Source organism: Gorilla gorilla, chromosome 21, assembly GCF_029281585.2.
Source record: "Gorilla gorilla gorilla isolate KB3781 chromosome 21, NHGRI_mGorGor1-v2.1_pri, whole genome shotgun sequence".
Taxonomy (NCBI): domain Eukaryota; kingdom Metazoa; phylum Chordata; class Mammalia; order Primates; family Hominidae; genus Gorilla; species Gorilla gorilla.
Window position 1 is genome coordinate 61,334,295 of NC_073245.2, and position 19,025 is coordinate 61,353,319.

Consider the following 19,025-nt stretch of genomic DNA (forward strand, 5'->3'; position numbering starts at 1 on the left):
TCCCAAATAGCTAGGATTACAGGCACCTGCCACCACACCTAGCTAATTTTTTGTATTTTCAGTAGATCCGGGGTTTCCCATGTTGACCAGGCTGGTCTCAAACTCCTGACCTCAGGTGATCTGTTCACCTCGGCCTCCCAAAGTGCTGGGACTACAGGTGTGAGCCACTGCACCCAACTGCCTTACTTTCCTTTTATTTATTTATTTTTAAAAAATTTTTTTTTATTTTTTTGAGACGGATCTCACTCTGTCACCCAGGCTAGAATGCAGTGGCGTGATCTCAGCTCACTGTAACCTCTGCCTTCCGGGTTCAAGTGATTCTCCTGCCTCGGCCTCCCTAGTAGCTGGGATTACAGGCATCTGCCACCACACCTGGCTGATTTTTAGTAGTGATGGGGTTTCCCCATGTTGGCCAAGCTGGTCTCAAACTCCTGACCTCAGGTGATCCACCAGCCTTGGCCTCCCAAAGTGCTGGGATTACAGCTGTGAGCCACTGCACCTGGCCTCTACCCTTTCTTATGCTTGTTGTTGGAGAAAACACTCATTTATCTTAGAGACTTTCTCACATTTTACTTTTGGCTGATTGCATCCTAATGGTGTACAGTCATCCCTCAGTATTCAAGGAGTATTGGTTCCAGGACGCCTGAATATCCCAAAATTGATGCATACTTAGGTCCCACATTTGGGCCTGCGGAATCCTCATATATGAAAAGCCAGCCTTCCACATACAGATTTTACATCCCAGGAATACTGTGTTTTCTATTTGCATTTGGTCTAAAACAAATCCAGCCAGGCATGGTGGCTTGTGCCTGTAATCCCAACACTTTGAGAGGCTGAGGCAGGCAGATCATTTGAGGTCAGGAGTTCAAGACCACCTTGGCCAACATGACGAAACCCCATCTCTACTAAAAACACAAAAATTAGCTGGGTGTGGTGGCACATGCCTATAATCCCATCTACTCGGGAGGCTGGGACATGAGAATCACTTGAACGCAGGAGGCGGAGGTTGCAGTGAGCCAAGATCATGCCATTGCACTCCAGCCTGGACAACAGAGCAAGACTCAAACCCATGTTGTTCAAGGGTCTCCTGAAGTTTATGTTGTCCCTCTAGTCCCCATATTTCTATATTGGTAAATCTGGGGGCTTGATTAGACTTAGATTCCTTGGTCGGGGGTGACACAATAAAGCATCATAGGTATACTTTCTGTTTCATTTTATCAGGATATACACAATATCTGGTTGTTTTGTGTTTTTTGTTTGTTTGTTTGTTTGTTTGTTTTTTTGCTCACTGCAAGCTCAGCCTCCTGGGTTCACGCCATTCTCCTGCCTCAGCGTCCCAAGTAGCTGGGACTACAGGCGTCAGGCACCATGCCTGGCCCTGGTTATCAATTTTTAATGATGTTAAGACAGATCAGTGAATTCAGATGAAGGAGAACGTTACATTGTCAACATTTTTAAAATAGCATTTTAAAAATTGAGATATACTTTATTCTTTTTTTTTTGGAGACGGAGTTTCGCTCTCGTTGCCCAGGCAATGGAACGATCTCGGCTCACCGCAACATGCATCTCCCGAGTTCAAGCGATTTTCTTGCCTCGGCCTCCTGAGTAGCTGGGATTACAAGCATCCACCACCACGCCTGGCTAATTTTGTATTTTTAGTAGAGACGGGGTTTCTCCATGTTGGTCAGGCTGGTCTCGAACCCCCTACCTCAGGCGATCCGCCTGCCTCGGCCTCCCAAAATGCTAGGATTACAGGCATGAGCCACTACACCCGGCCTTATTCATTTATTTTTGAGACAAAGTCTCACAGTCTGTCGCCCAGTCTAGAGTGAACTACTACAATCATAGCTCACTGCAGCCTTAAACTTGTAGGCTCAAGTGACCCTTTTGCCTAAGCCTCCCTGAGTAGCCAAGACTATAGGTGTGTGCACACCACCTGGCTAATTTTTTGTATTTTTTACTTAGTTTATTGTTTCTTTCTTTGTCCTTCTTTTTTTTTTTTTGGAGAGGTAGTTTTGCTCTGTTGCCCAGGCTGGAGTACAGTGGTGCGATCTCGGCTCACTGCAGCCTCCACCTCCCAGGTTCAAGTGATTCTCTTGCCTCAGCCTCCTGAGTAGCTGGGATGACAGGTGCCTGCCACCATGCCCAGCTAATTTTTGTCTTGTTAGAAGAGACAGGGTTTCACCATGTTGGCCAGGCTGGTCTCAAACTCCTGACCTCAGGTGATCCACCCCTGCCTCGGTCTCCGAAAGTGCTGGGATTATAGGCGTGAGCTACCACGCCCGGCCCATTTCTTTATTTTTTGAAACAGGGTCTCGTTCTGTCGCCCAGGCTGGAGTGCAGTGACATGACCACAGCTCACTGCAGCCTTGAACTCCTGGGCTCAAGCAGTCCTCCCACTTTCAGCCTCCCGAGTAGCTAGAACCCAGGCACGTGCCACCACACCCAGCCATATTGCATTACTTTTAAAAAATCAATTGAGAAAAATTATAGAGAATACCTGCTTCCCCAGTTAGAGTATGTTGGAATTTTGACAATCTTAAATGGTATCTCATTGCAGTTTTAATTTACGTTTGTTTTGAGTTCAGTTAAGCATCTTTCCACTTGAAGGGTCCATTTTCATTTCTTTTCGGTGAACTGTGAATTCATATTCTTTTGCCCATTTTTCTGATTATTGGTCTTAATTTTTAGAGAACATGTAGTTTTTCTTCTGATTCTTAACGCCTAGGTCACTTTAATTGTACTGAGAAAAAAATCAAAACTTGCACTCATCTTATTCCTTTGATGTCTTTGCCCAGTAACAATGGTGCCATCTTGCAAAATATTTTAAACACACAAGCAGGAATAAAACAATATGATGATTACTGAAATAATCCTCACAAATCTTAAAACTCCAGGCCATATTTATGTATACATACATATACAATGGAGGTATTCCAGGTGCTCCCTGCCCAGTCAGTCCCTTTCTCTCTATAGGTAATTACTGTAATGAATTCGGTGTATTTGACACCCATGGAAGTGCTTTTCTTACGCTTTCACTACGCGTTTATGTTTCTGCAAAAATTATTTAGTATTATGTAGGTTTTAATTTTTTTTTTTAGATGGAGTCTTGCTCTGGTGCCCAGGTTCAAGCCATGCTTTTTTTATACTTTCACTATGTGTTTATGTTTCTGCAGAAATTATTTAGTATGCTGTAGGTTTTAATTTTTTTTTAGATGGAGTCTTGCTCTGTTGCCCAGGTTCAAGCCATTCTCCTGCCTCAGCCTCCCAAGTAGCTGGGACTGCAGGTGCCCACCACCACGCCCAGCAATTTTTTGGTAGAGACAGGGTTTTGCCATCTTGGCCAGGCTTGTCTCGAACTCCTGACCTCAGGTGATCCACCCGCCTCGGCCTCCCAAAGTGCTGGGATTACAGTTGTGATTCACCACGCCTGGCCTAGGTTTTAAATTTTTGTTTGTATAAATGACATCATACTATGGGTTTCATTTTTCTGTTTTTTGTTTACTTGTTTGTTTTGAGACGGAGTCTTCGCTCTGTCCCTCAGTGCAGTAACACAATCAAGTCATGCAGTGGCACGATCTTGGCTCACTGCAAGCTTCACCTCCTGGGTTCATGCCATTCTCCTGCCTCAGCCTTGCGATAGCTGGGACTACAGGCGACCGCCACCATGCCCGGCTAATTTTTTTTGTATTTTTTAGTAGAGACAGGGTTTCACTGTGTTAGCCAGGATGGTCTCGATCTCCTGACGTTGTGATCCGCCTGCCTTGGCCTCCCAAAGTGCTGGGATTACAGGCGTGAGCCACCGTGCCCTGCCTTTTCTGTTTTATTTTGAGAATGAGGTCTTGCTGTGTTGCCCAGGCCGGAGTGCAGTGGTGCGATCATAGCTTACTTCAGCCAGGAAGTTCTGGACTCAAGCGATCCTCCTGCCTTAGCCTCCCTAGTTGATGGGATTACGGGCATGCTCCACCATACCCACCTACATCATGACTGTTTGTCCTTAACATCTTTTTTTTTTTTCTTTTTTCTTTTTTCTTTTTTGTTTCTGAGATGGAGTCTTGCTCTGTTGCCCACGCTGGAGTGCAGTGGTGCAGTCTCAGCTCAGTGCAACCTCCGCCTCCTGGGTTGAAGCCATTCTTCTGCCTCAGCCTCCCGAGTAGCTGGGACTACAGGCGCATGCCACCACGTCTGGCTAATTTTTTGTATTTTTAGTAGAGGTTTCACCATGTTAGCCAGGATGGTCTTGATCTCATGACCTCGTGATCTACCCGCCTCGGCCTCCCAAAGTGCTGGGATTATAGGCGTGAGCCGCCACTGCGCCCGGCCTAACATCATTTTTGAGTTATTCATTTAGTGCCTAAAGCGATCCAGCTACCTCAGCCTCTCAAGTTGCTGGGACTACAGGAATTCACTACCATGCCCAGCTAATTTTTTATTTAATTTTTTTTTAATAGAGATGAGGTCTCACTATGTTGCCCAGGCTGGTCTTGAGCTCCTAGGCTTAAGCAATTGTTCTACCTTGGCTTCCTGAAGTATTGGGATTATAGACAGGAATGAACCACCACACCCAGGAGGCTTTTCTAGTTTAGACTAATGAATGTTTCAAATTTAGAGGTTTTTAATGAAGATTGTTCTTGTATTTGTTGCTTTTTGGGGGTGGGAAGAGAACAAAAAATGAGACACAAAAAGGTTAAATAACTTTTTCAAGAAATATCTGCTAGTGATGATTAAGTTTGGTGAAATCTTAGTCTGCTTCTCTGTGATATTATTATTTTATGGTATGTTGATTTATCTGCAAGATGTTATCCTCATAGTTTTGTGCTCTGAAAAGGAGAATTTAGAAAGTGGAAATTGAACCATTATGTGCAAGTGAAAGTTTTGGTTTCTGGGCAGCAGCATCTCCTATTATAACAGAGCTTAAAAATAGCAAATTGTTCTTTAAATCAACAGGTCCTTCTCTTCCAATTGTCTTTTACTCAAATATGGAATCATTGCATTTAGAGCATGTATATTATTGTGTTTTTTAGGTGCCAAAAGAACATCTTTTAGTCTCGATTCCTCTCTTGATTAATCATCTTCAAGCTGAAAGTATTGTTGTTCATACTTACGCAGCTCATGCTCTTGAACGGCTCTTTACTATGCGAGGGCCTAACAATGCCACTCTGTGAGTATTTTATTCTAAAGTTTTTTAGCCTGGGGTAGGGGCTGTACTGTGCTGGTCAAAGATATCTGAATGTTTTCATAATTTCACTAGTAGGAAAACAAATGTCTGCTTTTTATTCCTTTATACTCTGTTTCATTCTAAAAGCATTTGAGGCTGCTTACTAAAATAGGTGCATTATGACAATACAATTTAATAAACTGGAGCCAAGGAAAATAACTGAGATAAAATTAATAAACAGAAATGCGTGTCAAAGGATCCTATATAGTAGTCCAAGAAACTCCAAATTTTATTTGGAGTCTCTTAGCAGCCAGGGCAAAGAGGGAAACTTGGGGAGTTAAAATTTTCACAGGGTCTATGAGATAAAAGTTAAAGCAGAGAATACTGTACAATAGTAGTAGTAGTGTTCTCAGCAACAATCATGTAACAGTTATTTTCATGTGGCTGTTTGCGTAATGTCACTTATTTCTGAGATATGACCTAACCGAATGAAAGTAATTCACTAGGGACCAAGAAAATAGCTCTTCTGGCCTGAACCAGGATGAAATGTAGAGGAATGGATGGTCCGCATGTCTTTCAGGCCACTATTCAACGGTATTATTTCTTGAAATGAGCTTTGGGTAAGAGATGGAAAACAGTTTTAGGTTCTTTCCTTCATCAAGAACTTGAAGTACAGATACTCTCAGTGGCCAATTAAGGGTAGAAAGGACATCCTTTGAGGTGAGTCAAGCCAGTACCTATCTTCAGGCCCAGAATTTATGCAGAAAACAGTTCTGAATCTTGGCTCCACCTCCAAAAACAAAATAAATGACAGAGTCCCCTGAGATTCTGAGTTCTTTCTCAGTGGTAATAGATATAAACCAGGGACAACTGTTTCAACTTTAGATGTTGTTGGCTTTAGCTGGCTTTTTGGTTCAGTTGTGTTTGGTTCTCGATGTGCCTTCTTAGGAGCCTAACATGAGCACATGTAAAAAAATTATTTTCCTAAACTGTCTATCAATTGTCAGTGGTGGGAGATGGCTCAGTTTTATGCTGAGAAGGGTGACATAGTGGTTGCCAAGGGTAATCCGCAGTGACAAGCTCAAGAGTTGGTAGTGACTGAAAGCTGTTTTTTCATCTATAGCTTTACAGCTGCAGAAATCGCACCGTTTGTTGAGATTCTGCTAACCAACCTTTTCAAAGCTCTCACACTTCCTGGCTCTTCAGAAAATGAATATATTATGAAAGGTAGGCTGTTTCCCTGGTGTGCAGACTACAGGTATCCAATCTCAGATTGTAAGGGTGAGCACTCTGAGTTATACTTCAGGTTATACAGTCTATGAACCAGATAATGTTTACCAAGTAGTAAGTTAGTTTAGATATTTCAAAATGAAAAACATTATCTTGTTTACTACTAACAGTAATTTTTTTTTTTTTTTTTTTTTTTTTTTTTTGAGATGGAGCCTTGCTTGCTCTGTTGCCCAGGCTGAAGTGCAGTGGCTTGATCTCAGCTCACTGCCACCTCTCCCTCCTGGGTTCAAGCGATTCTCCTGCCTCAGCCTCCCGAGTAACTGGGATTACAGGCGCACTCCACCATGCCCGGTTAATTTTTGTATTTTTCTTAGAGACAGGGTTTTGCCATGTTGGCCAGGCTGGTCTCAAACTCCTGACCTCAAATATCTGCCTGCCTCAGCCTCCCAAAGTGCTGGGATTAGAGGCCACTGCACCTGGCCAACAGTAATCTTAATTTGATATGGAACCTCTCATTACAGAAAATGTAGCAAAGCCCTTTTTTCCTTCCCTAGATTGAGTTTCTTTAAGGCAAAGAAGAGATCATGCAACGTTTATTAACTGCATGCTCACCTAGGTAGGGGTGAAATGTGGGTGCCTGTGGTAGACTCTGCATAAATCGTGTCTTCTTACGTACTGCCAAGGACACAGGCAGCTGTATCCATCCACAGGCTGGTGTATCCATCCACCAGGCACTACATTAGTTGGGTGTCCTGGTGCCAGCTCTGAATTTAGAGATAGTCTCAGTGTTTTTCACTGTTGCATCCCAAAAGCCTAGCACATTGGGTCGTAGGAAGCACTTTTCAGAGAAACTCCCTGATCTTTTCAGTCTGGATCAGAAATCCTAGAGTGGATGTGTGTATCTGGGTGTATGTTTCCAACACTATCCTTCCCCCAACAATGATGTATAATTGTGTAATTATTGTTGTTTAATGTCCTTTTTTTTTTTTTTTTTTTTTTTTGAGATGGAGTTTCACTCTTGTTGCCCAGGCTGGAGTGCAATGGCACAATCTCAGCTCACTGCAGCCTCACTCTCCTGGGTTCAAGCGATTTTCCTGCCTCAGCCTCCCGAGTAGCTGGGATTACAGGCGTGTGCTACCACGCCCAGCTAATTTTGTATTTTTAGTAGAGACAGGGTTTCTGCATGTTGGTCAGGCTGGTCTTGAACTCCCGACCTCAGGTGATCCACCCGCCTCAGCCTCCCAAAGTGCTGGGATTACAGGTGTGAGCCACTGCGCCCGGCCTTAATGTCCATTTCTATGAGAGCGGCTAACTAGTCTGTAATCTTCATTACTGTGTTTTTAGGGTATGTAAGAATACACAGTATGTAATACCTTCTCTGTACGGTTGTATGAGTGAATGAAATAATTCTGCGCCAGCCTAGTGGAGGAGCACCAATTTATCCTCTAGCCCTTTTAACCCAGGTCAGGGAAGGATTTTCTCTAGGAAGTGATCTCTAAGCTGAGATATGACCTAACCGAACGTTAGGTGTGAGGGATAGGTAGCAATCTGTTGAAGGGTGGATGAGTCTTTGACTCCGGTAGAGGAGGAAACATGATGTGCAGAGTTCAGGGGGCAAGAGCAGATAGCTTTCTGTCCTTTATGCTTGGCATGTATTTGGGGCTCTGCTTAGTAAACATTTATTTTGGAAATGTTATTTGTGGAAAGAGAGCTTTTATACATTTTTAGCTGACAAATTTATTTTTCTCCCATGCTTCCTATTTTTAACCCATTTATGGTCTTTTGAGCAATATTTTTGCAATTTGGACTCTGTGGCTTTACATGTATTTTTAGAATTTTTTAAGGCTCCTAATCTCTTTTTTTTTTGAGGGAGGTGGATAGGCAGTTTTCTCTTCAGTTTCCTGTAGTTTGTGATCATGTTTCCTTTAGGCTAGGGCTAAACATTTTCTGATGCTGGTTTCTTTTTTTTTGAGAGAGAGAAAGGGAGTCTCACTCTGTCTCCCAGGCTGGAGTGCAGTGGCATGATCTTGGCTCACTGCAACCTCCACTTCCCAGGTTCAAGCGATTCTCAAGCCTTAGCCTCCCGAGTAGCTGGGACTACAGACTTGCACCACATACCTGGCTAATTTTGCTATTTTTAATGGAGATGGGTTTTGCCATGTTAGCCAGGTTGGTCTCAAACTCTAGCCTCAAGTGATCCGCCAGCCTCGGCCTCCCAAAGTGCTGGGGTTACAGGTGTGAGCCACCAAGCATGGCCTCTGCTACTGATTTCTAAGAGAAAGAGACCCCAAACAGTTCTCTCTCAGACTCACCTGCTCCATTCATGTCAGCTCACTGTTTCTTCCTCTTAGTCAACCTCTTTAATTATTTTTTAAACCTTGAGCCTTCTAGAAATACTATTTCCCAGCTAAATTTTGTTGCCAACCTGTCCTAATTTTAAAAGGAAGGGAAATTTAGATTATTTTTAAATGTAGAGAGCTATCTCGGGGTTGTCTAAGCATCTTAAAATTTACTTGATGAATTAGTGCGCTTTTTTCCCCCCAGTTGCTCTCTTATTCTGAAGTTTAACTAAACTCTATTTGTTTTTGCTGTTTTTGTATTTTACAGCTATCATGAGAAGTTTTTCTCTCCTACAAGAAGCCATAATCCCCTACATCCCTACTCTCATCACTCAGCTTACACAGAAGCTATTAGCTGTTAGTAAGGTAATAGAGCCAATTTTGAAAGTGGGGTTCCTTTTTTATTTGCTCCCAACTGTTTGGGCCTCAGAACTCTTTGGCATTACATGAAGCTTTAGAGAAGGTCTGTGAATTCTTCCTGACCAGCCACTAATGGACTTTTCTGAAAGTGTGGGCATGCTGTTAGATTGGAGACGTAATAGCAGTCACCTTTAAGTGCATGCTAGAAGCTTGAATACATTTTCATTCTCATTACAAAAGTAACATGTTTATTGTAGAAAAAGAAAGTGCAGATGATCCAAAATTACCTTAAATGGAGTTAAGTAGGCTTTGCACTAAATGGATATAAAAGAGGCTGTCTGGACTTCTATGAAATGATGATTAAAATCCTTTGTGTTGTCTTTTCTTCCTTACTCTTATTTCTCAAAAGGAAAGTTCACTCTGATCAAAATTTTACAGATACTTAGATTCATGTTTATTAACACTAAATTTTAGAAAATAAATCCGTTTAAGGCTGACAATTCCTTTTTAGATGCTATTCTTGATCTTATGAGAATTAGATCAATTCATAGGAAGTGTTGGAGGGATTCTGGAGAACAGAGTGATTATTATTCAACCGAGTTAGGGCTAACGGTCTTTGGACTACTTAGGGCCTTGAGGGATGGAGGGGGGAGGGAATCCAAGTCTCCGCCTCCCATATGTATTACCATCTCATGTTCTGATTGAGTTAGATTTGTATGCTAGTAGCCTTCCAAGAACTTGTTTAAAGAAAAATGGGGTTTTGTTGCTTAAAAAGAACATAAAAAACTACTCATTTGGGGGATTATCACTAAGTAGACATAGACATTGAGGCCCACAGAAGTTAAGGCTAGTGGCATTACTAGGACTTAGTATTTCTTCTCTGCGAGGGCATGTGGGCTTAAGACAAGTTACAGCTCTGGGATCTGAGGTTTGTATAAGCAACTCTGTAACTCTGAAGTATTTTTTTCATGGTGGACTTTGGGCCATTAAAAAAAAAATTCAAATGAACAAGCACTAGGGTATAATTGGTGTTTTTTTCTTAATTTTGGTTTTTAAAAAATAAGATGGCCTCTATTTTAAATGTGTTTTATAAAGGTCAGGTGTGGATTATTAGCATAATTAGGTTTTTTTTTTTTAATTTCAGAACCCAAGCAAACCTCACTTTAATCACTACATGTTTGAAGCAATATGTTTATCCATAAGAATAACTTGCAAAGCTAACCCTGCTGCTGTTGTAAATTTTGAGGAGGCTTTGTTTTTGGTGTTTACTGAAATCTTACAAAATGATGTGCAAGGTAAGTTAACGGAAATTATTTTCTTTGTAATGGAATAAAATTAACATGGCTATAAAATGCAGCCCACCTAAGCGATGTGGGCCTTTTGTGTCAGTCATTCCTTCTGAAGCTCACAGCTCTGTTTTTACTTTTATCAACAGAATTTATTCCATACGTCTTTCAAGTGATGTCTTTGCTTCTGGAAACACACAAAAATGACATCCCGTCTTCCTATATGGCCTTATTTCCTCATCTCCTTCAGCCAGTGCTTTGGGAAAGAACAGGAAATATTCCTGCTCTAGTGAGGCTTCTCCAAGCATTCTTAGAACGCGGTTCAAACACAATAGCAAGTGCTGCAGCTGACAAAATTGTGAGTCAGGTTTTGATATAACTGTAATTTTATAAAGTAGCTTGGAGAAACTGGGGATGGCAGATGTTTGAAATTTTTTTATTTAAAATAAATTTAAGACTGGGGGCAGTGGCTCAAGCCCACCACTTTGGGAGCCTCTAGTGGGAGGATCCCTTGAGCCGAGGAGTTTAAGACCAGCCTGGGCAACGTGGTGAGATCTATCTCTACAAAGGAAAAAAAAGCTTTTTAATTAGTTGGACACAGTGGAGCATGCCTGTGGTCCCATCTACTTGGGAGGCTAAGGTGAGAGGGTCGCTTGAGCCCAGGAGTTTAAGGCTGCAGTGAGCCATGATCTCACCATTGCACTCCATCCTGGGCAACAGAGCTAGACCCTGTCTCTTAAAAAAATAATAATAATAATAATAAAAAGGGAAATAATTAGTAGAAAATGTTATGGTATGTTTTATCAGAATTCTATATCCTTTAGTTATTTATATCCATGATGGAAAATTTTAAAAACAGAGCCAAACAGGTTGATTTTAAGAACTTAACTTTGGTCGGGCGTGGTGGCTCACACCTGTAATCTCAGCACTTTGGGAGGCCGAGGTGGGCAGATCACCTGAGGTCAGGAGTTCAAGACCAGCCTGGCCAACATGGTGAAACCCCGTCTCTACTAAAAATAAAAATTACGTGGGTGTGGTGGGACGTGCCTGTAATCCCAGCTACTCAGAAGGCTGAGGCAGGAGAATTGCTTGAACCTGGGAAGCAGAGGTTGCAGTGAGCCAAGATCGCCCCATTGCACTCTAGCCTGGGCAACAAGAGTGAAACTCCGTCTCAAAAAAAAAAAAAAAATTACTTTAATGGCTACGTGGGAGGATTTTTTCCCCATATGTTTCAGAAATAATTAAAGAGAAAAGGATAGATTATTACAGTATGAACTCTGTTTTAAGACATATATCATGTTTAACTTTTCGAATAATTATTCCTGTTAGTTAACCATTTTCTGTTGGATCTCATTTCTTAACAGCCTGGGTTACTAGGTGTCTTTCAGAAGCTGATTGCATCCAAAGCAAATGACCACCAAGGTTTTTATCTTCTAAACAGTATAATAGAGCACATGCCTCCGTGAGTATGACTAGAACTTTGTGCATTTATTTAGAAATTTTGTTAGGTGCTCAGAAAAGTGCTAAATTTATATGGTTGATTTTTTTTAATTCTTTAGTGAATCAGTTGACCAGTATAGGAAACAAATCTTCATTCTGCTATTCCAGAGACTTCAGAATTCCAAAACAACCAAGTTTATCAAGAGTAAGTAAAATCATCTGGATGTTCTACAGAAGTAATGAAAGAAGGTAGCTAAAACCCTTAGACTTTATGGTTGCAGATACATTTTTTATCCGTTTTAAACTTTATGCAAAAAATACTTGGCCACGTGTGGAGGTTCACGCCTGTAATCGCAGCACTTTGGGTGGCCAAGGGAGGCCGATCGCTTGAGCTCAGGAGTTCAAGACCAGCCTGGGCAACATGGTGAAACCCTGTCCCTACGAAAAGTACAAAAAAATTAGCCAGGCATGGTGGCATGTGCCTGTAGTCGCAGCTGCTTGGGAGGCTGAAGTAGGAGCATCACCTAAGTCCCAGAGGTTGAGGCTGCAGTGAGCCAAGATTACACCCACTGCACTCCATCCTAGGTGATAGAGTGAGACCCTGTCTCAAAAAAAAAAAAAGAAAATATTTTAAGGGCCTGGTGCGGTGGCTCTCATCTGTAATCCCAGCACTTTGGGAGGTGACAGTGGGAGTATTCCTTGAGCCCAGGAGTTAAAGACCAGCCTGGGCAACATGGTAAGACCCTGTCTCTACAAAACAGCGAAGCATGGTGGTGTGTGCCTGTAGTCCCAGCTACTCAGGAGGCTGAGGTGGGAGGATCACTTGACCCTGGGAAGTTAAGGCTGCGTGAGCTGTGATCACGCTCCTGCCCCCAGCCTAGGTGATAGAGTGAAACCTTCTCACAAGAAAAAAGAAAATATTTTAAGATGTTTGTGTTCTCCAAACATTAAGTTAGTGTTAGTCATATTGTGTTCCAGAGGTTGGTTTATGGTTGGATACCAAAACATTTTTTCAGTAGAGAGAATATTATAAGGAAATATAAATCAAAGAGAGACAGCATGTAAAGGTCTATGACAGAAAGACAAGTTTTCTATTTACTAGAAGGCAGGTATTGATGCCACAGCCTTTGGATGTTAATGATTAAGCATAGGTTTATTTTGCAGACTTATCAGTTACCAGTTTAGTGCGTGAGTTCTCTATGCTGATATTCTGCATCTTCTTTCAACAGGTTTTTTAGTCTTTATTAATTTGTATTGCATAAAATATGGGGCACTAGCACTGCAAGAAATATTTGATGGTATACAACCAAAGTAAGTTTGTTTTTATTATTTTTTAAAGGAAGAAAATGTTTTGACTTTTTTTTTAGTACAAATCAGTATCTCTGTCTTATAGATGATGATGTGGTTCTTGGTATGGAGATAGTGTCTATGGTTTTCAAAATATTCTTAGGTATTGGGGGTAAAGAAAAAGTAATCCTGGCCCAGCATGGTGGCTCACGCCCGTAATCCCACACTCCGAGAGGCTGAGGAGGGAGGATTTAGCTCAGGAGTTTGAGACCAGCCTGGGCAGTATAGTGAGACTCCATCTCAAAAAAAGAAAAAACACCCTGGAATCACTGTTCTAATCCTCTAGAGGACCATCTACTCTACACACTGGCATTCTCCACAGCCAGTGTTCTATATTATGTTAAATGCTCAGTGTTGTCTCCAGGAGCCTGCCTTATTAAAACTAACAGCAGAAAACACCACATGTTCTCACTCATAGGTGGGAATTGAACAATGAGAACACTTGGACACAGGGCGGGGAACATCACACTCTGGGGCCTGTCGTGGGATGGGGGGCAGGGGAAGGGAGGGCAGAGGGAGGGATAGCATTAGGAGAAATACCTAATGTAAATGACGAGTTAATGGGTGCAGTAAACCAACTTGGCACGTGTATACATATGTAACAAACCTGCACGTTGTGCACAGGTACCCTAGAACTTAAAGTATAATTTAAAAAAAAAAACAGCAGAATTTTCCTTCCCCCTTTTTTAAAAAATCGTGCTAATCCATATCGTTCCAATTTTAGTATATGTGCTGCTAATGCAAACACAGCAGAATTTTTCAAATGAGAAATACTTAGGGCCAATAAATTAACTTTGTTTTTGACTTATCTGGTATATATGCAAAGAATGTATTTAGGTGGCATTTCCCATTAGTAGGGAATAAAACAATTATAACGATAAGATAAAGAACAACTCTTAGGGAAAATTTCTTCGGGGACAGTTAGATCCCTGTACCTCAGTTATGTCTCAAAAATTCTACATTGACTAAAAAATGAATTACTCTGGAAAGGAGACCAAAAAACATGGCTTCCGGCAGTAGGGGATTTTGAGGAAATCTCATGCACTGCTAGTGGGAGCCTGAATTAGCATGATCTTTCTAGAGAGCAAAACGTATGCACTTTTTATCCAGAGCATTAGAATTGCCATACCCTTTGAGCCATATTTCCACTTCAAAGAATTGATTCTATTAACGCATAAACTGAGGATTTTGCATCATTTAGAATTACGGAAAACTTCACTTCTAGCATGTTTGCAACAACATAGAATGATTGGCCGAATTATTTTAAACAGCCATTAGCATTTATGTACCTGCAGGTATGTAAGCAAAGACAGTTGGGAAGCTTATAACCCAAAAATGTTAAAACTAGTTGTTTCTGGGTGGTGGGATGATTCCTTTTTTCCCTTCTTGCTCCTCTCTCTTTTTTTTTTTTTTTTGCTTTTTTTTTTGAGACTGGCCAGGTGTAATTTTTAAAGAAAAAAGCAGAGAGGGCCAGGAATGGTGGCTCACGCCTGTAATCCCAGCACTTTGGGAGGCTGAGGCAGGTGGATCACCTGAGGTCAGGAGTTCGAGATCAGCGTGGCCAACATAATGAAACCCCATCTCTACTAAAAATACAAAAAATTTGCCGGGCGTGGTGGTGGGCACCTGTAATCCCACCTACTCAGGGGGCTGAGGCAGGCAAATTGCTTGAACCCAGGAGGTGGAGGTTGTAGTGAGCTGAGATCACACCGTTCCACTCCAGCCTGGGCAACAAGAGCGAAACTCCGTCTCAAAAAAAAAAGAAAAAGATTATGGCATTTGGCTACAAGGTAGAGGTGTGATGGGGTTTTTTTATGTTTTGACTTTCAGTCTCTTCAGCTGATCAAAAACAGCAGTCTTGTTATTTAGTAATTTATCATATTCATAAGAAGTAACTGTAAATAACATCTAAGCATTTTACTATTTCATTATAGTGATAATCTAATATTAAGTTGATTTATTTTGCTTTAATAGAATGTTTGGAATGGTTTTGGAAAAAATTATTATTCCTGAAATTCAGAAGGTATCTGGAAATGTAGAGAAAAAGATCTGTGCGGTTGGCATAACCAAATTACTAACAGAATGTCCCCCAATGATGGACACTGAGTATACCAAGCTGTGGTAAGTACTTCATTTTAATATTTTTGTAAGTTACAGCTTCCTTCCCATATGACTGCAAAATTAACAAAGCTTATTCTCTTGGGGGCCAAGAGAATTTTGGTCTGATCTCAGCTTCTCCACAAGCAACCATCAGATCCAAGACATGATTTCTGGATCCTTCTGGGCTTAGAATGATCTTGTTTCCTGCTTCTTTTTCAGGGGGATTCATGGACCCCTTTAAGAGTCTGATCTAGGTGATCTCTAAGACAATTTTATGACAGAAGCCCAACTAAACTGACTTATCTTTAAGGGGAAGAACTGAATAAGCCAAGAAAAGAACCATCTTAATTTCAAAGGTCCCCTTTTATTCTTGAGACTATGAGTCTGTAATTTTGTGTCTCTGAGCAATTGCTGCTTTTAAGTCTTCCGAGTATTTTCTTGACCTTTTTATCTCTTGCTTTCTTCCAATCCAGGACTCCATTATTACAGTCTTTGATTGGTCTTTTTGAGTTACCCGAAGATGATACCATTCCTGATGAGGAACATTTTATTGACATAGAAGATACACCAGGATATCAGACTGCCTTCTCACAGTTGGCATTTGCTGGGAAAAAAGAGCATGATCCTGTAGGTCAAATGGTGAATAACCCCAAAATTCACCTGGCACAGTCACTTCACAAGTTGTCTACCGCCTGTCCAGGAAGGGTAAGTGTGTTGTCAAAGAACTCTGTGATAAATGGAGACTTTAATGGGAGGGCAAAAGGATAGTAGTAGTTCTGGTGTCTGTTTTCATTGGTGGGCGTAATAAAACTAAATCTCATTGAGTTACAGCAAGCTTATTTTCTTTAATTAAAAACACTGAGCCCTTTTTTTCTTGTATTATGTACTACAAATATATTTTAAGTGAATGGATTTAGGAATGAGAACAAAGGAGGAAAAATCCCTTCAATAGAAATGTAATAATGGCTGTATAGTTGCATTTTGTCAGCACTTTATAATAAGAGTTTATTTCCCAGATCGAAGTAATCCATCTATTATTAAAATGTGGTAGCATTTTTTTTATTTTTATTTATTTTTTTAGACAGGGTCTCACTCTTATCCAGGCTGGAATGCAGTAGTACGATTATGGCTCACTGCAGCCTCAACCTCCCAGGTTCAAGTGATCCTCCTGCCTCTCAGCCTTCCAAGTAGCTAGGACCCACTATACCCAGCTAATTTTTTATTTTTTTGTGGAGACAGGGTCTCCCTATGTTGTCCAGGTTGGTCTCAACCTCCTGGGCTCAAGCCATCGTCCTCCCTCAGCCTCCCAAAGTGCTGGGATTACAAGTGTGAGCCTGGACACAGTTATTTTTTTTTAATTGCAGCATACTCAGAAATTAATAGATCATGGCATAAACCTAATAATGACTGTATAGTTGCATTTTGTCAACACTTATTATAGAGTTCTTACATGTTACCTGATAAAATATATATTTTTCAAGCCAGACACAGTGGTTTATGCCTGTAGTTCTACTGCTTTGGGAGGCCAGGGCTGCAGTGAGCTATTACAGTGCCACTGCAATCCAGCCTGGGCAACAGAGCGAGGTCCTATTTCTTAAAAAACATGTATGTGTGTGGCGTGTGTATATATATGTATATATATTTTTTCATTGTATTATTACGGAGACTTTCAAACATATATAGAAAGAGCATAATGAAGCCTGCATGTGCCCAGCTTCAATAATTACCAATATCTTGCCAGTTTTGTTTCATTTGTTTCTCCTTTTATTCTCTGTATTGAGCAAGTCTTAGACATCATACGTTTCACCCGTAAGTACCTTATTCTACATCATTAACCAGTAAGGACTTTTTAATTAACCACAATACCACTATCACACCTAATAATAGTAATTCCTTATGGATCTATTCTTTAGACCTGTTTTTGAGGCATAAAAGCAGTTGAGTTTCTGGAGAATCTTTGGATGGTGATTAATGACTTGACTGGCTGCTCTTCCCAGAGCTGTGGCAGCTCTCCCGTAGAAGATGGGGTTTGTATTGGTGCACCAAGATCTCCAACAGCCAGTGTGTGTTTCCCATCTCTTGTAGGTTCCATCAATGGTGAGCACCAGCCTGAATGCAGAAGCGCTCCAGTATCTCCAAGGGTACCTTCAGGCAGCCAGTGTGACACTGCTTTAAACTGCATTTTTCTAATGGGCTAAACCCAGATGGTTTCCTAGGAAATCACAGGCTTCTGAGCACAGCTGCATTAAAACAAAGGAAGTTTTCCTTTTGAACTTGTCACGAATTCCATCTTGTAAAGGATATTAAATGTTGCTTTAACCTGAACCTTGAGCAAATTAGTTGGTTTGTGTGATCATACAATTATGTGGGTGGCTTCTAGTTTGCAACTTCAAGGGACAAGTATTAATAGTTCAGTGTATGGCGTTGGTTTGTGTTGAGCGTTTGCACGGTTTGGATAATCTTAAATTTTGACGGACACTGTGGAGACTTTGTTACTAAATCCTTTTGTTTTGAAGCTGTTGCTATTTGTATTTCTCTTGTCCTTTATATTTTTTGTCTGTTTATTTACGCTTTTATTGGAAATGTGAATAAGTAAAGAATTACTTGTGTTACTTGCCAAGCAGTGCACATTTCATAGTTTCAAATCTGTAATCAGCAATAAAAATCCTAAAATATGTACCTAAGAACATCTTAAGGACAGGTTTTCGGTGCTCTCTCATGCTTTTATAAAAATGAAGAATTTCTTTAAATTTCTTCCTTTTCCTTTCCTGGACTCTGTAAAATCCTAATTTCTAAATCATGTAAACTCAGATTATTTAGTCTTTTTTTTTTATATGGGGGAAGGGGACATTAATATAGATTTGGGGCTTATTTACTAGAATTTTCTATAGCAGTTCCTAGGTGGCAGTGTGAGTTTTGGGTAGGTGGCTCCTCTGGGAGAAATGCTCTGCCTCGCTTAATGGGATGGCGGTCGAGAGTACTTGAGACTGTGGATGTTTTGATCTCTTTCATCTCTGCTCTTTCCTGGAGAGTGGAGGTTACTTGGAACTTTTCAAACCCTGACACCTTAGAACCGTGAAGTCCAGTGGTGGATCCGGCCGGATGCCTGGTGAGCTTGGTTGCACTGGCTCCCTCCGTTGGCCTGGCCCATGGAATTGTACAGCATTCGTTTCTGAGGAATGAAGAATCAGAATATCTAAATTTTGTGAGGCACAGTTTATGCTGGAATTGTTCATTCAGTATAGTTAAACTGGAACTTTTGTCTTCCCAGCTCAAGTGATTTGTCACAGGAGTTATCGATATCCCTTTTTTTTTTCTTTTTTACCCCCAAGATAAGAGTCTTGTTCTGTTGACCAGGCTGGAGTGCAGTGGCACAATCTCAGCTCACTGCAACCTCCACCTCCTGGGTTTGAGCAATTCTCCTGCCTCAGCCTCTCGAGTAGCTGGGATTACAGGCGTCCACCACCACGCCCAGCTAATTTTTGTATTTTTATTAGAGATGGGGTTTCACCATATTTGTCAGGCTGGTCTCGAACTCCTGACCTCATGATCTGCCCGCCTCGGCCTCCCAAAGTGCTGGGATTACACGCATGAGCCACTGTGCCTGGTGATAACTTTTTTAATCTTAGGCACTTGACTCGAATGGTTTTTCTTATTTTGATTTTTTTTTTTTTTTTTTTTTTTTTTTTTGAGACGGAGTCTCACTCTTGCCCAGGCTGGAGTGCAGTGGCACAATCTCAGCTGACTGCAACCTCCGCCTCCCAG

General features: G+C 41.2%; 1 protein-coding gene across 2 annotated transcripts in view; it reads left to right on the forward strand.

The window, feature by feature from the left end:
• CSE1L (chromosome segregation 1 like) overlaps positions 1-17,585 on the forward strand; it is a 50,255-nt gene extending 32,670 nt beyond the window's left edge. For both annotated transcript variants that reach the window (XM_063702462.1, XM_063702463.1), the window contains exons 16-26: positions 5,025-5,161; positions 6,282-6,385; positions 8,996-9,093; positions 10,232-10,382; positions 10,523-10,731; positions 11,738-11,835; positions 11,933-12,018; positions 13,043-13,124; positions 15,135-15,281; positions 15,734-15,965; positions 17,346-17,585. In XM_063702462.1, coding sequence (XP_063558532.1) covers positions 5,025-5,161; positions 6,282-6,385; positions 8,996-9,093; positions 10,232-10,382; positions 10,523-10,731; positions 11,738-11,835; positions 11,933-12,018; positions 13,043-13,124; positions 15,135-15,281; positions 15,734-15,965; positions 17,346-17,435 — 1,434 coding nt within the window. In that variant the 3' untranslated portion in view covers positions 17,436-17,585. The remainder of the gene's footprint in view (positions 1-5,024; positions 5,162-6,281; positions 6,386-8,995; positions 9,094-10,231; positions 10,383-10,522; positions 10,732-11,737; positions 11,836-11,932; positions 12,019-13,042; positions 13,125-15,134; positions 15,282-15,733; positions 15,966-17,345) is intronic.
• Positions 17,586-19,025: the final 1,440 nt, after the last annotated feature.